Here is a 24290-nt window from a genome sequence, read left to right as displayed (position 1 = left end):
CTCTTGGATGATTCAGGTGGCATGCCTTCAGTCACTTCCCCCTTGGAAACTGTCTTGCAGGCAAAGGCGACACTGCAATTACAATGGGCAAGCAAACTCTTTGCATGCACGTCTGTGATGTAAAAACGTTTTAATTCAGCACTATCCTTATAAAGAGATAAAAAATGTGTGCAGAAACATGCAAACTCGTGGTTGTCATCCTGATAAACAGATTTTCTTAAAGGAAACTCTAAACCAGAGCCAGACTTACTTTCCTGAGCTGAGGGAGGGGAAATAAAGAAGCAGGCATGGTTGATTTCCCGCTAGCGGGAACGATCTGGCCCCAGACGTCACGAGCATCCCTCCACCCCTAGTCCAACGTCTCCTGTGCCCGATCGCCTAGCTACAAGGGGCCGGGCTATGGGTTAGACTCGTCCCCGTTCATGCTCTTCAGCCAATACCTGAGAGAATCAGAAGGAGGCAGAGCTACAGTGAGGACCAAACCCCGCCCTTCGCTCCCTCTTAGCTAATCGTTGCCAGCTGGGTGTGGACTTCGCTGCTGACCCCACCTCCGCCGCTCTGGGTAATTTAGAGCCGCGCGCCGGGCGGGAATGTAAGATGGCGGAGTAGCAACGCAAAGCGCTTAGTATTGAGTCTCTGGCCGACTTCGGTTCCCGTCTCTGCAGCATCCGTGATCGCTTAGCGGAGTGCTTAGGGTAGTTGGCCAGGATGCCGAATATCAAAATCTTCAGCGGCAGCTCCCACCAGGATTTATCTCAGAAAATTGCTGACCGCCTGGGCCTGGAGCTAGGCAAGGTGGTGACGAAGAAATTCAGCAACCAGGAGACCTGGTAAGGACCAAGTTGGGACCCCGACTAGACCTCACCTGCACAGGCGTCGGAGGACAGGAGGGATGGGGTCGCCGCTTGAACTCAAACAGACTGGGGGAGGAGGGAGAGGGTGCAGCTCTGTGACTAGCCTACCCCACGGGCTGTTTCCGTTATTTTACCTCCTGCGTGAGGGTCACGTTCATTCTTACCGTGCCGTGGGGTGGAGTCAAAAGATGGATTGTGAGGCGAAGCTTCTGCGTTTGAGGGCAAGGGCTGGGGGACCCAATAGATAGTGGCTGCATAGAGCGACGAGAGGGGATCGACGCTTAGCCAGGGCGGTAGGGACACGTGGCTTGGCTTTGCTGTTGAGCCACCCAGGCTGGACGGGGTTGCTTCAGCTCTTGGACTAGCTTGGATTTAGAGAGCCTACCTGCGTACTGAGCTCTCCTGGTCTTTCTTCTCCTAGAGTCCAAGAAGCAGCTTTTTAATTCGAAATGGTGTTGGTGTGCTCGGCCTGGTGTTGCGAGAAACTGACATTATGTACTGCAGGCGCCAAAATTATTACGACTTCCCTTAGATCAGCAAGCGTTGGCTTTTCTCATCTTATGAATCATCCACCTGAGTAATCGGAGCCATAAATCTACTTGATTGGTTAAAGTGATGCGTTGACTCTGCATCCTTGATAGCCAGCATCTCAGCTTGAGCCATCCAGAAAATCTTGGAAACCTCAATTCTGGAATCTTTGACCTTCCCCAGTGCAGCTAGTGGTACAGATAATGCAAAAGCGTATTTTTCAGTAACCGCGTCCATCCTGAACTTGGCTACTTCTTAAGCTCTGTGTAGGGAATTTAGGAAGCAATTTTATACCTGAATGTTAAAGATAATTGAGGACAGGTAATGTAGTGGAAGACCAGGATTGGACAGTGCATTGCAACTTGCATTTTTTCCATTGCCTTGCCAGTAAAACTTGCTTCCTTCCCTAACTTACACCCTCTACCAGCACCATGGGACTGTTTTAGAGATAACTTGGTTACCTGATTATTTCAGTGCCCCCTCCACCTAAGTGTGGGATCTTTAGTTTCTGATAGGTGTAATTTGTATTTTGTTGTTACCCTATCGATTAAATCAGGGCTCTGCCCACAATCTTACAGATCTGTTCAGGGGAAAGTTTTCACCTAATAATCGGATAAGAATATTTCGAATATTTTTTTCCTAAATGCTTTTGCTGACTTTTTTGCTTTCTTTGTACTGATTTCCAAGTGTAACTCCCCTTATCTCTTTTAGACCCAGCTGATAAAGTAATGTCATCGATAATGGACAGCTTCTTCCCGAATTATTGTGCTACTGATTGTGATGCAAATGATAGTGTAAACATTGCCATCTGTAACCAGGCAATACCTTAGTCAACAGAGGCTTACAAACTGCTGTCTTTAGATTTTTCCAAACCATTATGGCTCATGGGCCTTAATAAAGAATACAAAACAGGACTAGACTTTTTGATTGGCAATATAGTTAGGGGACAATAATGTTTTTCATTTAGAGGTTTTCTTTGGCCCCTGTGGATATTTAATCCTTTTCCTATGCGTCTAGGAAAAATGTGAAGGCTTGAAAGCTTTATTTTCTCCTGTGTTAATCCTTCTGCCCTCTGCATAATGCAGCACCCCAGAACCTGAAGATATATTGGGAGAGGAGAGGGGGAGGACAACTTAGTTTTTGACTGATTGATTTCTATTAAGTCCAACATGGATAATTGCTGACCGGTTAGATTTCCTTGTTTTTGGCTTTATCATTAACTTCTTGGTTCCTAGATATTCTGAAATCTTCATTGAACATAATCACAATTTTTTTTTTTATGGAGTTCCCCCCATCTTTGTTTTTCCTACACTGAAGAAATGGTAACTGCTTCCTATAACTGCTCCCCCAGGTGACTCTTAATTGATGCTTTCTTGAGCAGAGTAGCTTTTCTTCTAACATAAGGATCATCCTTGGCTGTCTGGTTATTTAGGACACACACACACACACACACACACACACACACACAGAGGGGGGTGGGTGTTAAAAGTGCTGAAATCAGAAAACTTGGATCTGAATCCTTAATCTTTCTTTGCCCCAGTAATCTGTAAAGTAGTACCTACCCATACAGTTATTATGAGGATTGAATGAGCTAGGAGTAAAGTTCTTAGGATCTTGTCCAAAACATAAGTACAACAATAAATGTTGACAAGAAGGGGTGGTGATGGTATTGCAGAAAATGTGGAAAATGTAGAACACAGAAGGGAGAAGATATGCCTCTTAATTTCACCACCTGACATAAATGTCACATTATCATTTCTGACTCCCCAGATATTTGTGTAAGATACGCTTTTTCAAGAATGTTTAATACATTTATAGCTCTCTTCACTTAGCAATATATTTTGAACAGTTTCTCCCTTTAATACTTAGTATATATGATTTTCTTTTTTTTATTATTAAATATTTTAATTTATTTTTTAGAGATGAGGTCTCACTATGTTGCCCAGGCTGGAGTCCAATAGCTACTCACAGGCACAATCATAGCACACTGCATCCGCAAACTCCCAGGCTCAAGTGATCTGCCTGCCTCTGCCTCTCAAGTAGTTGAGAATAGAGGCACGTACCACTGAGGTGGGCTAGTTTATGTTATTTTAAATAGCTATATAGTCTTACCTTATGATTATGCCATAGTTTTATATAACCAAATTCTTTTTTTTTTTTTTTTTTTTTTGAGACGGAGTCTCGCACTGTCACCCGGGCTGGAGTGCAATGGCGTGATCTCGGGGGTCACTGCAACCTCTGCCTCCCAGGTTCAAGCAGTTCTCCTGCCTCAGCCCCACTGAGTACCTGGGATTACAGGCACCCGCCACCATGCCCGTCTAATTTTTCGTATTTTTAGTAGAAACAGGGTTTCACTATATTGGCCAGGCTGGTCTTGAACTCCTGACCTTGTGATCCGCCCGCCTCGGCCTCCCAAAGTGCTGGGATTACAGGCGTGAGCCACCGCACCCAGCTTATATAACCAAATTCTTACTGGACATTTCTAGTTTTTGATCTAATGCTTTTATATGAAAATCCATGAACATAAATCTTTGACCATTTCTGATTATTTCCTTAAAATAAATCCCTAGGAAGATAATTATTAGGTTAAAGGGTAGATACCATTTTTCAGGCTTTTGATACCTATTGCCAGATTACTCCCCAGAAAAGTTGAACCAGTGTGTCTCGTCAGCAATAATACAATATTAATAATATTTATGTATTTATTTTTTGAGATGAGTTTCACTCTTGTTGACCAGGAGTGCAGTGGTGCGATCTCAGCTCACTGCAACCTCCGCCACTCAGGTTCAAGCAGTTCTTCTGCCTCAGCCTCCTGAATAGCTGGAATTACAGGTATGCGCCACCACACCCGGCTAATATTTTGTAGTTTTAGTAGAGACGGGGTTTCACCACGTTGGCCAGGCTGGTTTCAAACTCCTGACCTCAGGTGATTCCCCTACCTCGGCCTCCCAAAGTGCTGGGATTATAGGCATGAGCTACCGCACCCAGCCATAATATTTAATGTATAGTGAATGCCTAACATGTGCTAGTTTCCCTGCTAAGCATTTAGTATACATTGTGTTTAATCCCCTTAAAACTGTTATGAGGAATAACTCTTACTATCCCTATTTTACAGAGAAGGGAACTACAGTAAGATGCAGAGTAACTTGCCCAGCTCTGGGTATTATTGTTCTTTTAAATTGTTGCTGACAAGATCTCTCACCTGGCTTTAAAAAAACTTTTAGATATTCTAAAATTTTGACTCTATTTTCTTCAATATTTGTAAATAACTTTGGTTTATTTGGTTATTCTGTACTAGCTGAGAGGAAGAAGACTTGAACTTTGGTTGCCTAGGGTTTTCCTGAGAACTGTATTTTCTGGTTGTGGTTAGTTCATCCCGTGTATTTTGCACTTGCCAGTATCTCCATAATCTAAATTCTTCAGATTTTCTTAAGAATACTATCCACTTTGTAGATTCACTTTGGGTGTTTCTTGACATTCCATGTCAATTGGATACACTTATGCCTGACCTTAGAGGAAAGGGAAAAGAGAAGCTAGTTTTCTCACTTTTTGGATAGACATAGCCAGTCTTCTGGCCTCACCAAAACAGCTGAGAGAATGATTGGCCCAAAGCCATTTGGAGAACACTCCATTAACTAGACGGAGAGAACAAGGAGTATTACTCTCTAAATTGCTGAACTGGGTTTTTCCACTTAATAGATTATGTTAGGAGCAAACAGGTTTTAGGCACAAGTGTTCTTCTCAATCACTACCATAACTTAGAAGAAACCATAAGAATAAGGTTAAGATTTTTAGAGGACTTCTTGAACCAAGCTGTATAATCGGAGTGCAATTCATGGACTCTTTAAGACTTTGTCAAACAAAGTCTGTATGTTATAGTACTACTATAGGGAAAGATTGGTCTTAATAAGTGAAATTAGAATTATACACAGTAAAACAAGGCAGTATCACCTAGTTTACTTGCACCACCTTATTTTATTTATGTATTTTCTTTCTAAGCTTCTCTATTTTTGTTTTGTTTTTGTAAGATCTTTTCAAAAGCGCCACATTTTTTAAACAGTTAAATAACCTTTTCAAGTTATTAGATACATGCCTTATAACAAATATCCTTCTATGCGGAAGGTAGCTTTTAATTTTAAAAAGTTTGGCTTTGAGAAATAGCTGAGCTGTTGGTTGATTATTAAGTGATATAATAACAAAAATGGTACTAGCGATCGTGTTGGGTGGTGAGCTGATAAGTGATTTTTATTTATTTTATATTTTTTGTTTGATAAGTGATTTATAAAAAATTATTATTCAAGCCTTATGTGATGTTAGAATATGTATATTTTAAAAATAATCACCTTGTCTGGGTGCGGTGGCTCACACCTGCAATTCCAGCACTTTGGGAGGCCGAGGCAGGCAGATCACCTGAGGTCAGGAGTTTGAGACCAGCCTGGCCAATGTGGCAAAACCCTGTCTCTACTAAAAATACAAAACTTAGCCGGGTGTGGTGGCACACACCTGTAGTCCCAGCTACTTGGGAGACTGAGGCAGGAGAATCGCTTGAACCCGGGAGGCAGTGGTTGCAGTGAGCAGAGATCACACCATTGCACTCCAGCCTGGGTGACAGAGTGAGATTCTGTCTCAAAAAAATCAATCAATAAATAAAATAAAATAATAATCTCTACTAAAGCTATATATTTATCAGATGCCCTTTGATGGTTTAATTAGCAGTGATAATTTAATTTTTAAATAATATCTCACCTGCTTTTAAGAAAGGATTTGAAGTATGTTTGATAATCACAAGTACAAACTGTTTGTTAAGGTAGGTATCAGAAGCCTTACAGAACCATGGACTACAGTAATTGTGGCAGCAATTTGGCATAAAACAATTACTAAAGTTTAGTGTTACTTTTTATTTTATTTATTTATTTATTTATTTGAGATGGAGTCTGGAGCGTCTCCCAGGCTGGAGTGCAGCGGCGCGATCTTGGCTCACTGCAAGCCCTGCCTCTTGGGTTCACGCCATTCTCCTGCCTCAGCCTCCCAAGTAGCTGAGACTACAGGTGCCCGCCACCACGCCCGGCTAATTTTTTTTTTTTTTTTTAAGTAGAGACAGGGTTTCACCGCGTTAACCAGGATGGTCTCGATCTCCTGACCTCAGGTGATCTGCCCGCCTCCGCCTCCCAAAGTGCTGGAATTACAGGCATGAGCCACCCTGCCCCTCCTAGTGTTACTTTTTTAAAATTGTATCCCTTGGCTTCCTGACAGCCAGAGGGTTAAAGGCATATGCAATGGATTATGTGGTTTTTATTTTCATAAAGTTATTTAGAAATTTCCAGGCACAAAATCCTAAGAATTTTATGGGTGAGACCTCTAAATAGTGATATCGAGTAACATCATGCACAATATAGCAATTTTGTGGGTATTTTTTATATTGACTGATAGTTGAGGCATTTGTAAAGGGAGATAAGCCGCTGTGGTCTAAGAATGTTGTTTTCTGGTCGGTCTTGATAATGATAAAGGTTTAAAAACATAGCGGAATAGCTTGTCCCTTATACTGTCTAATATCAATTGTCAAACTACGTTTGTTCATTTGTTCTCCAACTTTTAATCAAACATCCTGACTCTGGCAAGTGAATGTCTGAAGCACAGATGGTATTCTGTGTTCTTGACTGAAACAAGAGCCATAAGCTTCTGATACATGTTTGGAAATCAGTATGCCTGCCTGACTTTTATTTTCCTCCAGGGAAATGGATATTTTGGTCAAGGAGCTGGTATATGGAGAATGAATGTGAGCAGGATTAAAATTTTCTGAGGTTTTTTGTTTTTGTTTTTGTTTTTGTTTTTGTGACAGGGTCTCACTCTATCACCCAGGCTGGAATACAGTGGCATTATCATGGCTCCTAACTCCTGGGCTGAAGCAATGCTCTCACCTCAGTCTCCCCAGTAGCTGCGATCACAGGCACTTGCCACCATGCCTGACTAATTTTTAAGTTGTTTTGTAAAGAGGAGGTCTCTTTATGTTGCCCAGGCTGGTCTCAAACTCTTGGGCTCAAGTGATCTTCCTGCGTCTGCCTCCCAACCACAGAGTTGTTCAACATAAAACATAAAAGTGATTCTTTTAACTTGACATCTCTCAAAGGGCAGAGCTAGTAGTAAAGAAAGATCTGAGCCAGGCACGGTGGTTTACACCTGTAATCCCAGCACTTTGGGAGGCCAAGGCAGGCAGATCACGAGGTCAAGAGATCGAGACCATCCTGGCCAACATGGTGAAACCCCGTCTCTACTGAAAATACAAAAAATTAGCTGGGTGTGGTGGCGTGCGCCTGTAGTCCCAGCTACTCAGGAGGCTGAGGCAGGAGAATCACTTGAACCCAGGAGGTGGAGGTTGCAGTGAGCCAAGATCGTGCCACTGCACTCCAACCTGGCGACAGAGCGAGACTCTGTCTCAAAAAAAAAAAGACCTGAAAAAGTCCCAGAAGTCCCTTGAAATGACCACTGCCTGTTTTTTTTTGTTTTGTTTGAGACGGAGTCCCGCTCTGTCACCCAGGCTGGAGTGCAGTGGCTTCATCTTCGCATACTGCAACCTCCACCTCCCAGGTTCAACCGATTCTCCGTAGCTCAGTCCCCCGAGTAGCTGGGACTACAGATGCACATCCCCACGCCTAATTTTTGTGTGTTTTGGTAGACAGGGTTTTGCCATGTTGCCAAGGTTGGTCTTGAAATTGGGAGCTCAGGCAGTCTGCCTGCCTTGGCCTCCCAAAGTGCTGGGATTACAGGTATGAGCTACTGCGTCCAGTCTTAAAAAAGGTTTATCCTGAACTAGTGCATTTTCTTTTTTGTTCTGGCTGCCAGGAATCTCAGCTTCCCTGTTTTTAATGGGTTTCTAGTTTGATTTTTTTTTTCACTTGCTTTTATTTTTCTTGCTTTACAATATAAACTAACCCCATTTGTCTTTTCTTGCTTTTGAGATGAGGGTCTTCCTGTGTTGTCCAGGCTAGACTTGAACTCCTGGGCTCAAGCAATCCTCCTGCTTCAGCCTCCTGAGCAGCTGGGATTACAGGCGTGTGCCACCACTCCCAGCTCCCTTTCATCTTGGGTTAGAAAGGAATAAATAAGTAATTATCTCCTATGTCAGCTTCTTCTGGCAATAGAATTGCCTCTGCCAGTTTTCATATAAGTCCCTTTTGGAATTCTCCTTGACGTTTTGTTTGGGGAGAGAAGGGTGGGTAAAAGTGATCGTGACAGAAATAGGACAGTAGGTGGTTCCTGAAGCCACACAGAAGATAGTGCTTAGAGTGAGATAGTAGTATGGATCTTTTATTTTATTATTATTATTATTATTATTTTTTGAGACGGAGCCTCGCTCTGTCTCCCAGGCTGGAGTGCAGTGGTGCGATCTCGGCTCACTGCAAGCTCCGCCTCCCGGGTTCACGCCATTCTCCTGCCTCAGCCTCCCGAGTAGCTGGGACTACAGGCGCCCGCCACCGCGCCCGGCTAATTTTTTGTATTTTTAGTAGAGATGGGATTTCACCGTGGTCCCGATCTCCTGACCTTGTGATCCGCCCACCTCGGCCTCCCAAAGTGCTGGGATTACAGGCGTGAGCCACCGCGCCTGGCGGATCTTTTATTTAATAACTCTATTGCCTTTTGATTTGAACTGAAGTTTTTCTCTTGTTCAATAGGTATTGTCAGCCATTCTGATCTACTTGTCTATATACACACATACTCCCCTACCTCACCTAGAGGATTAATTGGGAATATAGTGTTGTTTGAGGTATCACTAAAGTGATTTTTAAAATTTTTAAAATTATTTTCTTTTTTTTCAAACCTGGTGAACAGGAAGAGGTGATTTTTTTTTTCTAGATGACAGGTTTTTCTTGGTAGAGACCCAAATATGGGTATTGAAACTTTTGTGGTAAAATATAGCCCTACTTCATACTTAGAGTAAATACCTATAGAGTTACTTAGTAATTGAACCAGAGTACAGTTAACACAGAATGACGGCAAGGACCACATTTTATTCACCATTGTTTCCCTAGCACCTAGTACAGTGATGAGCATATGAACATTTAGTATTTACTGGGTAAATTGCCAATACGGTAGAGGTGGTACTGTCTTCTGTTAAAGTGTTATTATAGAACGGTAGTGATTCACTCCTTATGATATTTCTACTGTTTTTTTTTTTTTTTTGCTTTTTGTGGACTCTGTAACAGTAGCAGTTTTATGTACATCACATGTACCTATATGAAATGAGATACAGGCCACCTGCTAAAATTGTGGTCCAGTTATTTGTAAGTACTTTAGACTAACATGTGCCAACCATTTCATGAATCTTTTTCATGTATGTCACATGGTAACATTAGAAAATATTACCATAGAAAATGATAACATTTGTATAGTACACTGGAGTAAACTAAGGCAGTGAACTGCTTCTGGTATAGAGGCTCCTTCAGAGGATCTCCTGAAGCCTGAGTGATCAATATCCACATGTAGCTGTAACTATTCACAGCATACTAGTAGGGAAGCTGTTCTTCTTAGACCTTATTTTCTATTGAAGTATAGTAAAGTCTTCCCTCGGTATCCACAGGGGATTGGTCCCAAGACCAAATCTGCAGATATGAAATAGTGTAATATATATACCTCCGCCTCCTGGGTTCAAGCAGTTTTCCTGCCTCAGCCTCCTGAGTAGCTGGGACTACAGGCACCTGCCACCACACCCAGCTAATTTTTTTTTTTTTTTTTTTTTTTAGACGGAGTCTCACTCTATTGCCCAGGCTGGAGTGCAGTGGCGTGATCTCAGCTCACCACAACCTCTGCCTCCCGGGTTCAAGTGATTCTCCTGTCTCAGCCTCCCGGGTAGCTGGGACTATAGGCACGTGCCACCATGCACAGCTAATTTTTATGCTTTTAGTATAGACGGGGTTTCACTATGTTGGCCAGGCTGGTCTTAAACTCCTGACCTCAGGTGATCCACCTGTCTCGGCCTCCTAAAGTGCTGGGATTACAGGTGTGACCCACCACACCTGGACTGATTTTTGTATTTTTAGTAGAAACGGGGTTTCACCATGTTGACCAGGCTGGTCTTGAACTCCTGACCTCAGGTGATCCACCCACCTCAGCCTCCCAAAGTGCTGGGATTATAGGTGTGAGCCATCGCGCCTGGCCGTATGAAATAATCCATGCACATGTTCCCTTATACTTTATTTTTATTTATTTATTTTTTGTAGAGATGGGGTCTCACTGTATTACCCAGGCTGGTTTCGAACTCCTGGGCTCAAATGATCCTCCTTTTACCCTGTCCCGCCCTCCCCAAAGTGCTGAGCCACGATGCCAGGCCCTCCCATATATTTTATTTTATTTTATTTTATTTTATTTTATTTTATTTTATTTTAGACATAGAGTCTCACTCTGTCACCCAAGCTGGAGTGCAGTGGTGTGATCTCAGCTCACTGCAACCTCTGCCTCCTGAGTTCTAGCGATTCTCATGCCTCAGCCTCCCGAGTAGCTGGGACTACAGGCACCTGCCACCATGCCCGGCTAATTTTTGTTTTTTGTAGTAGAGATACATAGTTTTGCCATGTTGGCCAGGCTGGTCTCGAACTCCTGACTTCAAGTGATCCACCTACCTTGGCCTCCCAAAGTGCTGGGATTATAGGCATGAGCCACTGCGCCCAGCCCCACCATATACTTTAAATCATCTCTAGATTACTTATGATACTTAATACAATATAAATACTATGTAAATAGTTGTTATACTGTATTTAGAAAATAGTGACTAAAAATCTGTACATGTTCAATACAGGTGCAATTTTTTTTCCAAATATTTTCAATCCACACTTGGTTGAATCCATAGATGTGGACCCTATGGATATGGAGGTCTGACAATACAGTGGTTTAAAATCTATTTCATGTTGTCCTTCTTTCCTCATTGTAGTGTGGAAATTGGTGAAAGTGTACGTGGAGAGGATGTCTACATCGTTCAGAGTGGTTGTGGCGAAATCAATGACAATTTAATGGAGCTTTTGATCATGATTAATGCCTGCAAGATTGCTTCAGCCAGCCGGGTTACTGCAGTCATCCCATGCTTCCCTTATGCCCGGCAGGATAAGAAAGATAAGGTAGGAGCAGAATCTTATTTTTTGAGCAGAGGAAGCAGGAGCACTTGCCCCAGATCACAAATAAATTCCAAAATTATCAAATATATATTTAGGGGGAATTTTAAAAATCACCTTTTCTTAGGTATTACCCTATCTTCAAAACAATAGAAATATAATTGGTTTGTATAAAGCAACACATTTGTAGTCTGTGTTTTATTACAATGATACATATATAACTTTCAGTTAGCTCACTGGTATTTTTAATTGTATCAGTAAGACTAAGCACCAACTCCTCTGGAGTATTGGAGTATACTTTAAAATTATGGTAGATCCTTTCAAAGTGTAAGATTGGGATCCTAGTTGTGACCTCTTCATAAAACTTGAAGTCTGTTACATGAATACTTGATCTGATTGATAGATAGATAGATAGATAGATAAACTATATATATATATCTTACTTTATCTGGTATATTAGAGGATAAGGCATATACATAAAACTTTGCAAGTCTATTGTAATTAATGCCCAATTTTACATACAATGCCTCAAAGAAGGTCAGATATTTTTATTCCAACAGAGTATAAAGTAAAGGGCATGGGCCGGGCGCAGTGGCTCATGCCTGTAATCCTAGCGCTTTGGGAGGCCGAGGCAGGAGGAGTGCCTGAGCTCAGGAGTTTCAAGACCAGCATGGGCAACACTGTGAAATCCCGTCTCTACTAAAATACAAAAGAAATTAGCCGGGCGTGGCGCTGTGCACCTGTAGTCCCAGCTACTTGGGAGGCAGAGGCAGGAGAATTGTTTGAACCCGGGAGGCGGAGGTTGCAGTGAGCTGAGATGATGCCACTGCACTCCAGCCTGGGCGATAGAGCACAACTGTCTCTACAAAAAAAAAAAAAAAAGTAAAGGGCATGGACTTTGCTATTTTACAGTGCGGCAAGTACGTTTTATTTGAGGAGTTCATAGTTGTTGGAAAGTTGACCTCCAGATGAGTAAGTAGTGATGTAATTTACAAAGGAAACTATAATATCTATTCTGTGATGTATCTTCAAACCCTGACATGTTAGGTGTTAAAGGTTTACATATGTATGTGTTGAAAGATATTTTAATAAAATTATTTTTTAAAGTCTGCCTAGTTTGAATAATTGAGCATTGGAAACACTTGAATAGGATGAAAATGTGTACATTAAATTAAGAAAATAAAAGTTAGGAAGGTATTTTCTTTATTCATAAGTGTATCCTGATTTGGAAAAGTGATGTTCCACTTAATATTTGTTCTGAATTATGATCCACTTAAAGTCAATGGCCATGTCTCCTTCTATGAATTTCTGGGTACCATAGTGCCTTTAACATAGTAGGTACACAATAAATACTTTCTTGAGCAAATGAATTGTTTTTCAAATTGGCTTTTTGGTTTTTCTTTTCTTTCCTCCCTTCCATTTAGAGCCGGGCACCAATCTCAGCCAAGCTTGTTGCAAATATGCTATCTGTAGCAGGTGCAGATCATATTATCACCATGGACCTACATGCTTCTCAAATTCAGGTATCAGTGGAAGCTAAATATTGGTGTTTGAAAGGTGGGAGGAAAAGACTGATGATGCTGAAGACCGCAGAGAAGCCAAAAATTATGCCCAAGTACATCTGAAATAAACTAGATGTTAACAACATTTTAAATGTGTTCACCTTAAGCATACTTCATGATCTTAGTCATTTCAGGTGGTTAGATAGGGAGGCAGTCTAGTTTTATGGCAAGAGCATAGGCTTTGGGATCAGAACTACTTTGAATAAAGGCTCTGGTATTTACTAGCTTTGTAAGCTTGGGAAGGTTACTTAATTTCTCTGAACATATACTTTTTCATTATTGTGAGTATAAAACATTAAATTCATATTATAATGCCTGGCCCATGACAGGTACTCATAGATAGGAGCTGTAGTTGTTAATTATTATCATTCTTATTCCCCTTGAATATTCATGGAGTGCAGTGGCATCATCTTGGCTCACTGCAACCTCTGCCTCCTCGGTTCAAGTGGTTCTCCTGCCTCAGCCTCCCAGGTAGCTGGGATTACAGGCACATGACACCAGGCCCAGCTAACTTTTTTGTACTTTTAGTAGAGATGGGGTTTCACCATGTTGGCCAGGCTGGTCTCGAACTCCTGACCTCAAGTGATCTGCCCACCACAGCCTCCCAAAGTGCTGTGATTACAGGCATGAGCCACTGTGCCTGGCCTCATGGTCTTAAATTTAGAGCCACAGATATTGGAGCCTACTTTCCAGCATAAACCCAAAGTAAGGGGGGTGGAATACCACCTTTATTTTATATTTTTTCAAAGATATTTTTCAAATCATCATTTCAGGCTTGTGGGAATTCAATGAGGTACATTGGACAGGGACTGTATTCCTTTTATGAAAAGGAATGACTTAATTGAGAAATACAACTAATTTGTATCAACTAGAATTAGAACACAGATCTCCTGATTTCTAATTATTCATTGTGACCATTTATTATAAGTAGCTTCCATTAAGTTTATATACCATAGCATCTCTAACTGGTTTATCCATTAGCTTTTACTCCTTAACGAATCAGTCCAACATTTAGTGGCATAAAGCAGTATTTACTAATTCACTGAGTCTGCATGTTGACTTGGCAGTTCTTAATGGTTTTTTCTGGACTTAGCCATTCTTTACAAAGGCTCACTTACGTTCCTATGTTCAGTTGTGGGTTGACTGAAGGCTGACTTTGTTGATCTTGGCTGGGATCTCTCACATAGCCCAGATTCAGGGAGGCTTTTATAATCTACCACACTGGGCCTGCCTTCCCATCGGTTTGAATGTTGCAGTAAGACATTCTCTGAGTGAGTTACTGCTTTGTGTTTGCCACTTATAAATGGAAGAGAAGTAAAGTGAAGCAAAACTGATCCAGCTTCTTTCTACAGGGCTTTTTTGATATCCCAGTAGACAATTTGTATGCAGAGCCGGCTGTCCTAAAGTGGATAAGGGAGAATATCTCTGAGTGGAGGAACTGCACTATTGTCTCACCTGATGCTGGTGGAGCTAAGAGGTATGGTTGAAATTAGTATTGTTCCCAACGTACTGGGAAAATCTTTCAGATGGTTATGCCACAAAGTGATGTTTTTCTATCCAAGTGGCAGTTTTTAAGTATTTTTGAATGGATATAAGTAGCTAGCACATGGGTTGAATATAGTTTTACCCTCTCCTCTTTTACTGTCCTGAGTTACTACTTGGAAGACAAGACAGAAAAGGGGTCCTAAATCATCATATTATGGACTTGACTATAACTTATGAGTAACTTGGCACTACAGAGCTAGCAATACAGCTATAAACCTTTTGGGAAGGGTAGAAAATGTGGTTTTCTAATGAATAGCAGCTGCTATTGAACCACGTATTGGTGGACAAATTCGCTTTTACACTCCGCTTACAATGCTGTTGGTTAGATCATTTTGATCCTTGGGATTAAAATATTAAGCAGGAAGGAAAGTAAAGCGTGATATTTTTATTTAAAGCCAAGATCTTAACATTTTAAACAAACTGATTGCCAGGGATTGCCAGCTACAGTGCTTTGCAGCTCACATGGTGCAGAGTAAGAGCTCTTGATTTCCTTAGTGGATTACTCGTTAGTAATGCATTCAAAAGTGTGACACATGTTCTTCTTCTTGTGGAAATAGAGTGAAAAGCTACAAAACACAGATGATTAGGAAGAGCTAATTCAGAACTTTCTGAAAGCCATTCAAATCTTCAATGACTGTTTCTCAACAACCTCTTTTATTTCAGTAACTTCAACAGAACTGATAAGCTGAGAACTTGAGTTCTGTTATCCAGCCAGATATATGGCTTGGTGAGTCCCATGTAATTGCTAGTTACCATCTGTAAAGCTAGAGACAGCCTAAGAAACATCCCCACAGCTAGTAGTTGTCATATTTAATTTGTTGGTCATTATTTTCATATCTTTCTATGGGACTTAGAAAATAGTCACATTTGAAATAGGCAGGATTTTCTTTCCAAAGGTGGGTATAGGAAAACTGCCTTTAGTAGACAACTTATAGCTACCTGATTTGTTTTTTTCGTTATCATTGTCTTATAGTGATAGAGTATTTTCCAATTGAGTGTCTATCACTTCAGTCTTGGCAGGGTTTGGGGAGTAGGTACAGATTCCTGTGTGATTTTCATTTGTACAGTAATTCTCTCCTGAAAAGGTGTAGAGAGTTACTTTTTCTAGCCCTTTTGATGCTTTGTTGGTCACTGAATTTGTTGACCTTTGAGTATGTTTGGTTTGGGATACTTGAACTAATTGATCATGAATTTGCCTTGGATAAGTAATCATTCCAAGCAAATTGGTTACCATTAATGTTATGTGCTTATGCAGTAGTAGTGGAGAGTACAGGGTATGGTTGGTTTAGATCAAGGTACAGACGTTACCTAGATTATGGTTCAAACCTTATTATGTGGTGATAGGTTCTCACTTATCCAGCAAAAACTCATGTGACCATAGTCACAAGAGAAACAGGACAAAATGCTATAGTTTGTTCAGTTCTACATTAAAAAACAGGACAAATCCCCAAGCATGGGCTGCTTCACACATGACGGAGATGGCACAGTGGAGCACGGACAGGCATGCCGCTGGACAGCTCACTGTCATTTACACTGAATAGATTTTTGTTTGAATTATGTGGTACTTTGTCAAAAGACAAATTTTTCTTCTATCCCACCTTCTAGTCTGGTTTGTTTTCTCTTGTAATAAGAAAAATAAGAATTCTCTTTGATTAGAAGATACTTTGGACCGAATGGTGAGATGTCCAGCTTGTCTGGGTAATTGGTATAACTTTCTGTCTAGCAATTGTAAAAGAAACTCCCAAGCTTGGTGTCCAGGTACAGTTGACGGTGACAGTTGATGGATGTTTTGCGAACAGCACTGAGGGAAGTGATGAGGGCACAGGCATTGGAACAGGCTGGATGCTGCTCCTCTCCTGCCAGTCAGGTTCTCTTCTCACCACATCCCCAGTCACGGGTCTTCCATGATGGGAATTGGGACAGTCTGTGTCCTCCTGGCATTAGTTAATTCTGTCCTCATTCCTTCTACTGCCAATCCATTAAATAAATATGCGTGTCTTAGCGTTATACTGCTTCCCAGGACTGGTAAGGGTGTCTGTCCTCTACCCAGAATGAATACTCATCTAAGTTTGATCAGTACATTCATAAGCTTCTGTTGAGATATGGAGGCATTGGTTTATAAAACCCAGTTTGTGGTATTTGCCTATGAGAAGTCAATGATAGTTGCTTGCTTTCTTCCAGCCCTGGGAACTATTGGTTTCAAGGAGTATTCTCCTCCCCAAAACAAGCTCATTCTTTAGTCCGTTTTTTTTTTTTTTTTTTTTTTGAGACGGAGTCTCGCTCTGTTGTGTAGGCTGGAGTACAGTGGTGCAATCTCAGCTCACTGCAAGCTCCACCTCCCGGGTTCATGCCATTCTCCTACCTCAGCCTCCTGAGTAGCTGGGACTACAGGTGCCCGCCACCATGCCCAGCTAATTTTTTGTATTTTTAGTAGAGATGGGGTGTCACTGTGTTAACCAGGATGGTCTCGATCTCCTGACCTGGTGATCCACCCACCTCGGCCTCCCAAAGTGCTGGGATTACAGGCGTGAGCCACCGCACCAGCCTCTTTAGTCCATTTCTTTTGTCTTAGAAGCCACACATACATATGAACACCCTCTCTTTTGCAGAGTGACCTCCATTGCAGACAGGCTGAATGTGGACTTTGCCTTGATTCACAAAGAGCGGAAGAAAGCCAATGAAGTGGACCGCATGGTGCTTGTGGGAGATGTGAAGGATCGGGTGGCCATCCTTGTGGATGACATGGCTGACACTTGTGGCACAATCTGCCATGCAGCTGACAAGTAAGTGTGGATTGATGGGGCTGGTAGTTAGAAGGAAAAGGCTAGCAATTGCTGTCTGAATGTCTTCAGCCTGCTGATTCCTTTTGGAACCAAATTGAGGGGATAAGTAACTTTGGGAGATTTTTTTATCACCCAAGGCTTAGATTATAATACATAGAAATTGTGGAGTACTCTTATTTTTTTTTTCAGATTTTCTTAGTTTTTTTTTTTCAATTTATGTTGTACTAAGCTATATATAACAAAATTTGCCATTTTAACTATTTTAAGTGTACAGTTCAGTGACATTAACTATATTCACAATGTTAGACAACCATCGCCTGATTACCAAAGTTTTTTGATCACCCTGAGTATTCTACATGCGATTGTTTTTTGTTTTAATGAATTAAAGTAAAAATCCTGAGCAGACAGGCATGTATGCTCGTATTTATATTTTACCTAAGCTGGAACCCTTGGTCTTACTTCTCGACTGTTTTACCGGCTGCTACTTTCGTTCATATTACTTCTTTTTTTCACTCTAATCCTGTGACAGGTTAATGTTTATGTTACTTGTCATCTCTTGCCTGCACTGTTCTAAACTGCCTCCCCACTCTGTTCTCCATTGCCAGACACCATTCTCTCACCTCCCCACTCCATCTCTCCACGCTTGCTAATCTTCCTGCAACTGAAGTTTGATCCCATCACTCTTTAATATTTTAAGTGGCCCCTCATTACTTAAAATCCAAGCCACTATGAGTAGCATTGTTTCTTAGAATGGTATTTTTATTTTTATTTTTATTTTGAGACATGGTCTTACTCTGTTACCCAGGCTAGAGTGTAGTAGTACAATTATGGCTCACTGCAGTCTTGAAATCTTAGGCTCAAGAAATCTTCCTGTCTCAGATTCCTGAGTAGTTGGGTCTATAGGCACGTGCCACCACACCTGGGTAATTATTTATTATTATTATTTTTTGTAGAGACGGAGTCCCACTATGTTGCCCAGGCTGTCCTTGAACTCCTGGGCTCAAGCAATTCTCCCACCTCAGCCTCCCAAAGTGCTGGGATTTCAGCTGTGAGCCACAGCACCCAGCCCTGAGAAGGGTTGTTTTTTTTTTTTTTTTTTTTAATTTATTTATTATTATTATACTTTAAGTTGTAGGGTACATGTGCACAACGTGCAGGTTTGTTACATATGTACACTTGTGCCATGTTGGTGTGCTGCACCCATCAACTCGTCATTTACATCAGGTATAACTCCCAATGCAATCCCTCCCCCCTCCCCCCTCCCCATGATAGGCCCCGGTGTGTGATGTTCCCCTTCCCGAGTCCAAGTGATCTCATTGTTCAGTTCCCACCTATGAGTGAGAACATGCGGTGTTTGGTTTTCTGTTCTTGCGATAGTTTGCTGAGAATGATGGTTTCCAGCTGCATCCATGTCCCTACAAAGGACACAAACTCATCCTTTTTTATGGCTGCATAGTATTCCATGGTGTATATGTGCCACATTTTCTTAATCCAGTCTGTCACTGATGGACATTTGGGTTGATTCCAAGTCTTTGCTATTGTGAATAGTGCTGCAATAAACATACGTGTGCATGTGTCTTTATAGCAGCATAATTTATAATCCTTTGGGTATATACCCAGTAATGGGATGGCTGGGTCATATGGTACATCTAGTTCTAGATCCTTGAGGAATCGCCATACTGTTTTCCATAATGGTTGAACTAGTTTACAATCCCACCAACAGTGTAAAAGTGTTCCTATTTCTCCACATCCTCTCCAGCACCTGTTGTTTCCTGACTTTTGAATGATCGCCATTCTAACTGGTGTGAGATGGTATCTCATTGTGGTTTTGATTTGCATTTCTCTGATGGCCAGTGATGATGAGCATTTTTTCATGTGTCTGTTGGCTGTATGAATGTCTTCTTTTGAGAAATGTCTGTTCATATCTTTTGCCCACTTTTTGATGGGGTTGTTTGTTTTTTTCTTGTAAATTTGTTTGAGTTCTTTGTAGGTTCTGGATATTAGCCCAGAGAAGGGTTTTTTTAAACTTTCTTGTGTCTGTGCCTTGCAGAGTGCCTGGCACATAACAAGGTGCTAAAAACAAAATTGGGGTGCTGAATGATTCTTGGTTTGGGATCCTGGAGTAAACATTCATAAAACCCATTTCATCCTTGTGCAAGTAAGGGAATACTAGTCGCTATAACAGATCAACTCCCTAACATGATAGTTTCCTTTTTGTCCATGGCACACTCCAATGCAAGTGTTCTTGTTGGACTCATTTTTTCTAAGCAATAGTTAGGAACTCAGACTCTTTCAATCTTTGGTGCTGTATCTTTAACATGGGGCTTCCAAGATTACCTTGGGAGACATTTCAATTTTGGCCAGCCAGAAAAGGAAAAGGACACAGAGGATTACCCCTGGAAGATTTTTGTAAGTCCAACCAAAAACTGGTGTACACTGTGTCTGCCCACATTTTAATAGCCAGAATTAAGCCACATGGCCACACTGAACTATGTGAGGGAGGCTGGGAAATGTAGTTCAGCTGTGTGCCCAGAAAGAAGAGGAAGTGGATTTTGTTGAGTGCAGCAGTCTGTGCCAGAGTCCTTCTACACTAATTCAGACCCATTCAGATAAGTTCTTAGTGCAGTTCTTTCTTGATATGGACTGAATTGTGTCCTCCCCAAATTCATGTATGTTGAGGCCTAACCCCAATGTGATGGTATTTGGAGTTACCTGAGGGGCACATATTTAGGATTAGATGAGGTCACTAGGGCAGAGCCCTTACAATGGGATGAATGCCCTTACAAGAAGAGAATGCTGGAGAACTGGCCAGCATTTCCCCATGCGCACACGTGCTCGTGCACACACACACTCACACAAAGAGGTCATCTGAGCACACAGCAAGGTGGTGGCCACCTACAAGCCAAGAGAAAAGGCCTCAGCATGAAACCTACTTTGTCTGCACCTTGATCTTGGACTTTAAGCCTCCAGAACTATGAAAAATTTGTTTCTGTTATTTAAGCCACCCATTCTATGGTATTTTCTTTTCCTTAAAATTTTTTTCCCCTAACCCACTGTGCCTTATAATATTTTTTTAATTTTTTATTTTTTTTCATATGGTATTTTGTTATGGAAGCCTAAGCAGGCTAATATACTCCTCTCTTACTAAAATTCTGCAATGACAAGTAAGATGAATCCAACTTTTTTTTCCCTCTAGACTTCTCTCAGCTGGAGCCACCAGAGTTTATGCCATCTTGACTCATGGAATCTTCTCCGGTCCGGCTATTTCTCGCATCAACAACGCATGCTTTGAGGCAGTAGTAGTCACCAATACCATACCTCAGGAGGACAAGATGAAGCATTGCTCCAAAATACAGGTGAGGATGAGATTTGTGCAAAACAAGACTTTTCTAAGTGTTTAGGAGGTGGTTACTTACATTGAATTAGGTCTCTGGATTCTGAAGATATCTTTCTTTGATCTGAAGGATTTAGTCTCGTCATCAGAATTTGTGATCTAAAAGTTAAAAATCACCTGTTTCTTCCCCCCACCCTTTTTTTTTCTTTTCAAACTGCCAAGCCTTGGGAAAATCACCTGTTTAAAAGTTTAAATTGCTAGACCTCAGAATCTTTGGAAGATGGAGCCTAAGATTCTACATTTTAACAGGCTCTCTCAGTGATTCTGATGCAAATTAAAGTTTTCAATTTCATACTTTACAGTATGTGTTTGTCCAGCTCTTAACTATCGGCCCCTGTAGATATAACGTGAAACCTTTAAACTAATTATACGCTTCTGCCAACTTTAGTGTTTCTCAGTGTGCTCTGGACCTAAGGTTCTTATTAAAATGATGTAGATTCCTTTGCTCCATCTAAGACCTATAAAACCAGAGGTCCTGGAACCAGTATTTTAAAGTAATTCCCCAAGTAATTGTTAGACACTAAAGTTTGAGTGCTCTTGCACTAAAAGAACAAGGCCTTGCCTAATTAAAAATGTTTGCATTAATCTATGAGCTTTTTGAAATTAATATGTGTAATTGGAGGATTATCGTCATTCTTTTTATTTTTTCTTTTTGAGAAGGGATCTTGCTCTGTTGCCCAGGCTGGAGTGCAGTGGAGCAATCAAAGCTCACTACAGTCGCAACTTCGCAGGCTCAAGCAGTCATCCCGTCTCAGCCTCCCAAGTAGCTGGGATCACACGCATGTACCACCATGCCCAGCTAATTTTTTTGATATTATGTGTAGAGACGGGGTCTCCCTATGTTGCCCAGGCTGGTCTCAAACGCCTAGCCTCAAGCTATCCTCCTGTGTCAGCCTCCCAAAGTGCTGAGATTACAGGTGATTTTTTTTTTTTTTTTTTTTTTTTGAGACGGCGTTTTTTGTGATGGAGCTCTCGTTGCCCGGGCTGGAGTGCAATGGCGCGATCTCAGCTCACTGCAACCTCTGCCTCTTGGGTTCAAGCGAGTCTCCTGCCTCAGCCTCCCGAGTAGCTGGGATTACAGGCATGCACCACCATGCCCAACTAATTTTGTATTTTTAGTAGAGATGGGATTTCTCCATGTTGCTCAGGCTGGTCTCGAACTCCTGACCTCAGGTGATCCGTCCACCTCGGCCTCCCAAAGTGCTGGGATTACAGGCATGAGCCACCGTGCCCAGCCTATTCATAAGGATTTTAAAATGCGAACCCACCACCATTATTTTTTTTTTTATTTTTTTATTTTTTTTATTTTTTTATTTTTTTGAGGCGGAGTCTTGCTCTGTCGCCCAGGCTGGAGTGCAGTGGCACTATCTCGGCTCACTGCAAGCTCCGCCTCCTGGGTTCACGCCATTCTCCTGCCTCAGCCTCCCGAGTAGCTGGGACTACAGGCGCCCGCCACCACGCCCGGCTAATTTTTTTGTATTTTTAGTAGAGATGGGGTTTCACCGTGTTAGCCAGGATGGTCTCGATCTCCTGACCTCGTGATCCACCCATCTCGGCCTCCCAAAGTGCTGGGATTACAGGCTTGAGCCACCGCGCCCGGCCCACCATTATTTTTTACACAGGGTCTCACTCTGTTGCCTAAGCTGGAGTGCAGTGGCCTGATCTTGACTCACTGCAGCCTCAAACTCCCAGGCTCAAGCGATCCTCCTACCTTAGCCTCCCAAGCAGCTGGGACTACAGGCATACACCACCACCACACCTGGCTAATTTTTGTTTTATTGTAGAGACAGAGTTTCACCATGTTGCCCATGCTGGTCTCAACTCCTGGGTTCAAGTGATCCTCCCACCTTGGCCTCCCAAAGTGCTGTGATTATAGGTGTGAGCCACAATGCCCAGCCATTTGAACCAGAGTCAGCGTTTTTTCTCCATTAGCATTTTGACTCTTTCCTAAGTGGCTATCTGTTTTGTTTTGTTGTTTTGAGACAAAGTCTCGCTCTGTCACTCAGGCTGGAGTGCAGTGGCACGATCTTGGCTCACCGCAACTTCCACCTCCCGGGTTCAAGCAATTCTCATGCCTCAGCCTCCCGAGTAGCTGGGATTATAGGCGTGCACCACCATGCTTGGTTAATTTTTGTATTTTTAGTAGAGATGGGGTTTCATCATGTTGGCCAGGCTGGTCTCCAACTCCTGGCCTCAAGTGATCTGCCCACCTTGGCCTCCCAAAGTGCCAGGATTAACAGGTGTGAGCAACCGTGCCCAGCCCTAAGTGACTATCTTAAAAATGTTATGAAGAATAGCTGAGTGCAGCTTCATGACAGGGAAACAGCACAGTGTTGTAGTTTTAAGAGGAAGGGCACTTGCTTGGCTGCTCATCAGTGTCTGCAAATTGACCAGTCATCTCTGACCATATGATATTAACCTGATTTCCTTTCCTGCCTTTCTAGGTGATTGACATCTCTATGATCCTTGCAGAAGCCATCAGGAGAACTCACAATGGAGAATCCGTTTCTTACCTATTTAGCCATGTCCCTTTATAATAGAGTAACTTCTGAGGCTTTTTGAGAATAAAATCCACCCCACCCCTTCTTTCCCCTTGGTATTTGATGACAAATTCAGCAGAAGTTCCGACTTGCTCCAGTGTAGCTTTCTACATCCCACATCAGGGTATATTAGAGCTTGTCCGAATTGGGGAAAGACGGATTGAGATTAACTGCTGGGACTTTCCTACCTGCATTATCTCATTCTGGCTTCCTTGATAATTCTGTGAGCCTTGCAGCTTTAACTGTAGCTCAGCTGCTGCAAGATTTCAGACTTTTGAGGATGTTGTGTGAGGGTGTTTGGCTGTAATTGGAGAAGCTCAGACTACTTTGCATGTAAATGCTTCAGGGTTTTCTTTGTTAAGAACAACTAGCAACAAAAGCAACCCATGTGTGACCAGTTCTCCCCAAGGTCTATGCTAAATTATAGCAAGAGCCCTGGGCAACCCCAAACCTAGTTCTGGTAGCTGAGCACCCTGTAAGGCAGGAGCAGACAGCTCGGCTTGAGCAGACATTGGGTGGGGGGTGAGGGGTGGTTAAGGGGGGAGGCAGCACAGTGCAGCAAATGTTTCTTGGGAGGAAGAAGCCTGATCCATCACCATCTGCTTGACTGTGTAGCTTGGAGTCTCCTTTGTACCTATCCCTTTCGATTTGGCTTTACCTTCATCTATCTTGGTCCTTTCCTGGCCAAATATCCTCTTGGGCCCAAATGAACATTGTACCATAGTCTTCTGGAAAGCAAACATGCTTCCTGCTATGTAATTGCTAACATTTACATTAGATGATGTGTTGTAGTTTGATCTTCCTTAGCCTACTGCCGCTGAGTCAGTAGGTTTTAGGTGGTATCGTCGTGCCTTTTGATTAATTTATTTAATTTTCATCTTCATTTGGATCTATTTGGCCTCTCAAATGAGCTGAGGTTCCTGTTAAAGATTGATGTTATTGTCTCTTGTAGAGGAAACTAATAAAGTGTGTGTACCTGTGTGA

At 42.0% G+C, this 24290-nt stretch overlaps 1 protein-coding gene across 1 annotated transcript; it reads left to right on the top strand.

Annotated features, from left to right (window-relative positions):
• Window positions 1-575: 575 nt before the first annotated feature.
• Window positions 576-24290, top strand: PRPS1 (phosphoribosyl pyrophosphate synthetase 1). Its single transcript, XM_007992506.3, has 7 exons — window positions 576-830; window positions 11305-11488; window positions 12907-13005; window positions 14397-14521; window positions 17199-17372; window positions 20569-20728; window positions 23211-24290. The coding sequence occupies exons 1-7, from the start codon at window positions 709-711 to the stop codon at window positions 23301-23303; spliced, it is 957 nt and encodes a 318-aa protein (XP_007990697.1). The 5' UTR covers window positions 576-708; the 3' UTR covers window positions 23304-24290.

The sequence above is a fragment of the Chlorocebus sabaeus genome, chromosome X (assembly GCF_047675955.1).
Source record: "Chlorocebus sabaeus isolate Y175 chromosome X, mChlSab1.0.hap1, whole genome shotgun sequence".
Classification (NCBI taxonomy): Eukaryota; Metazoa; Chordata; class Mammalia; order Primates; family Cercopithecidae; genus Chlorocebus; species Chlorocebus sabaeus.
This window is presented reverse-complemented; position numbering and strand designations above follow the sequence as displayed.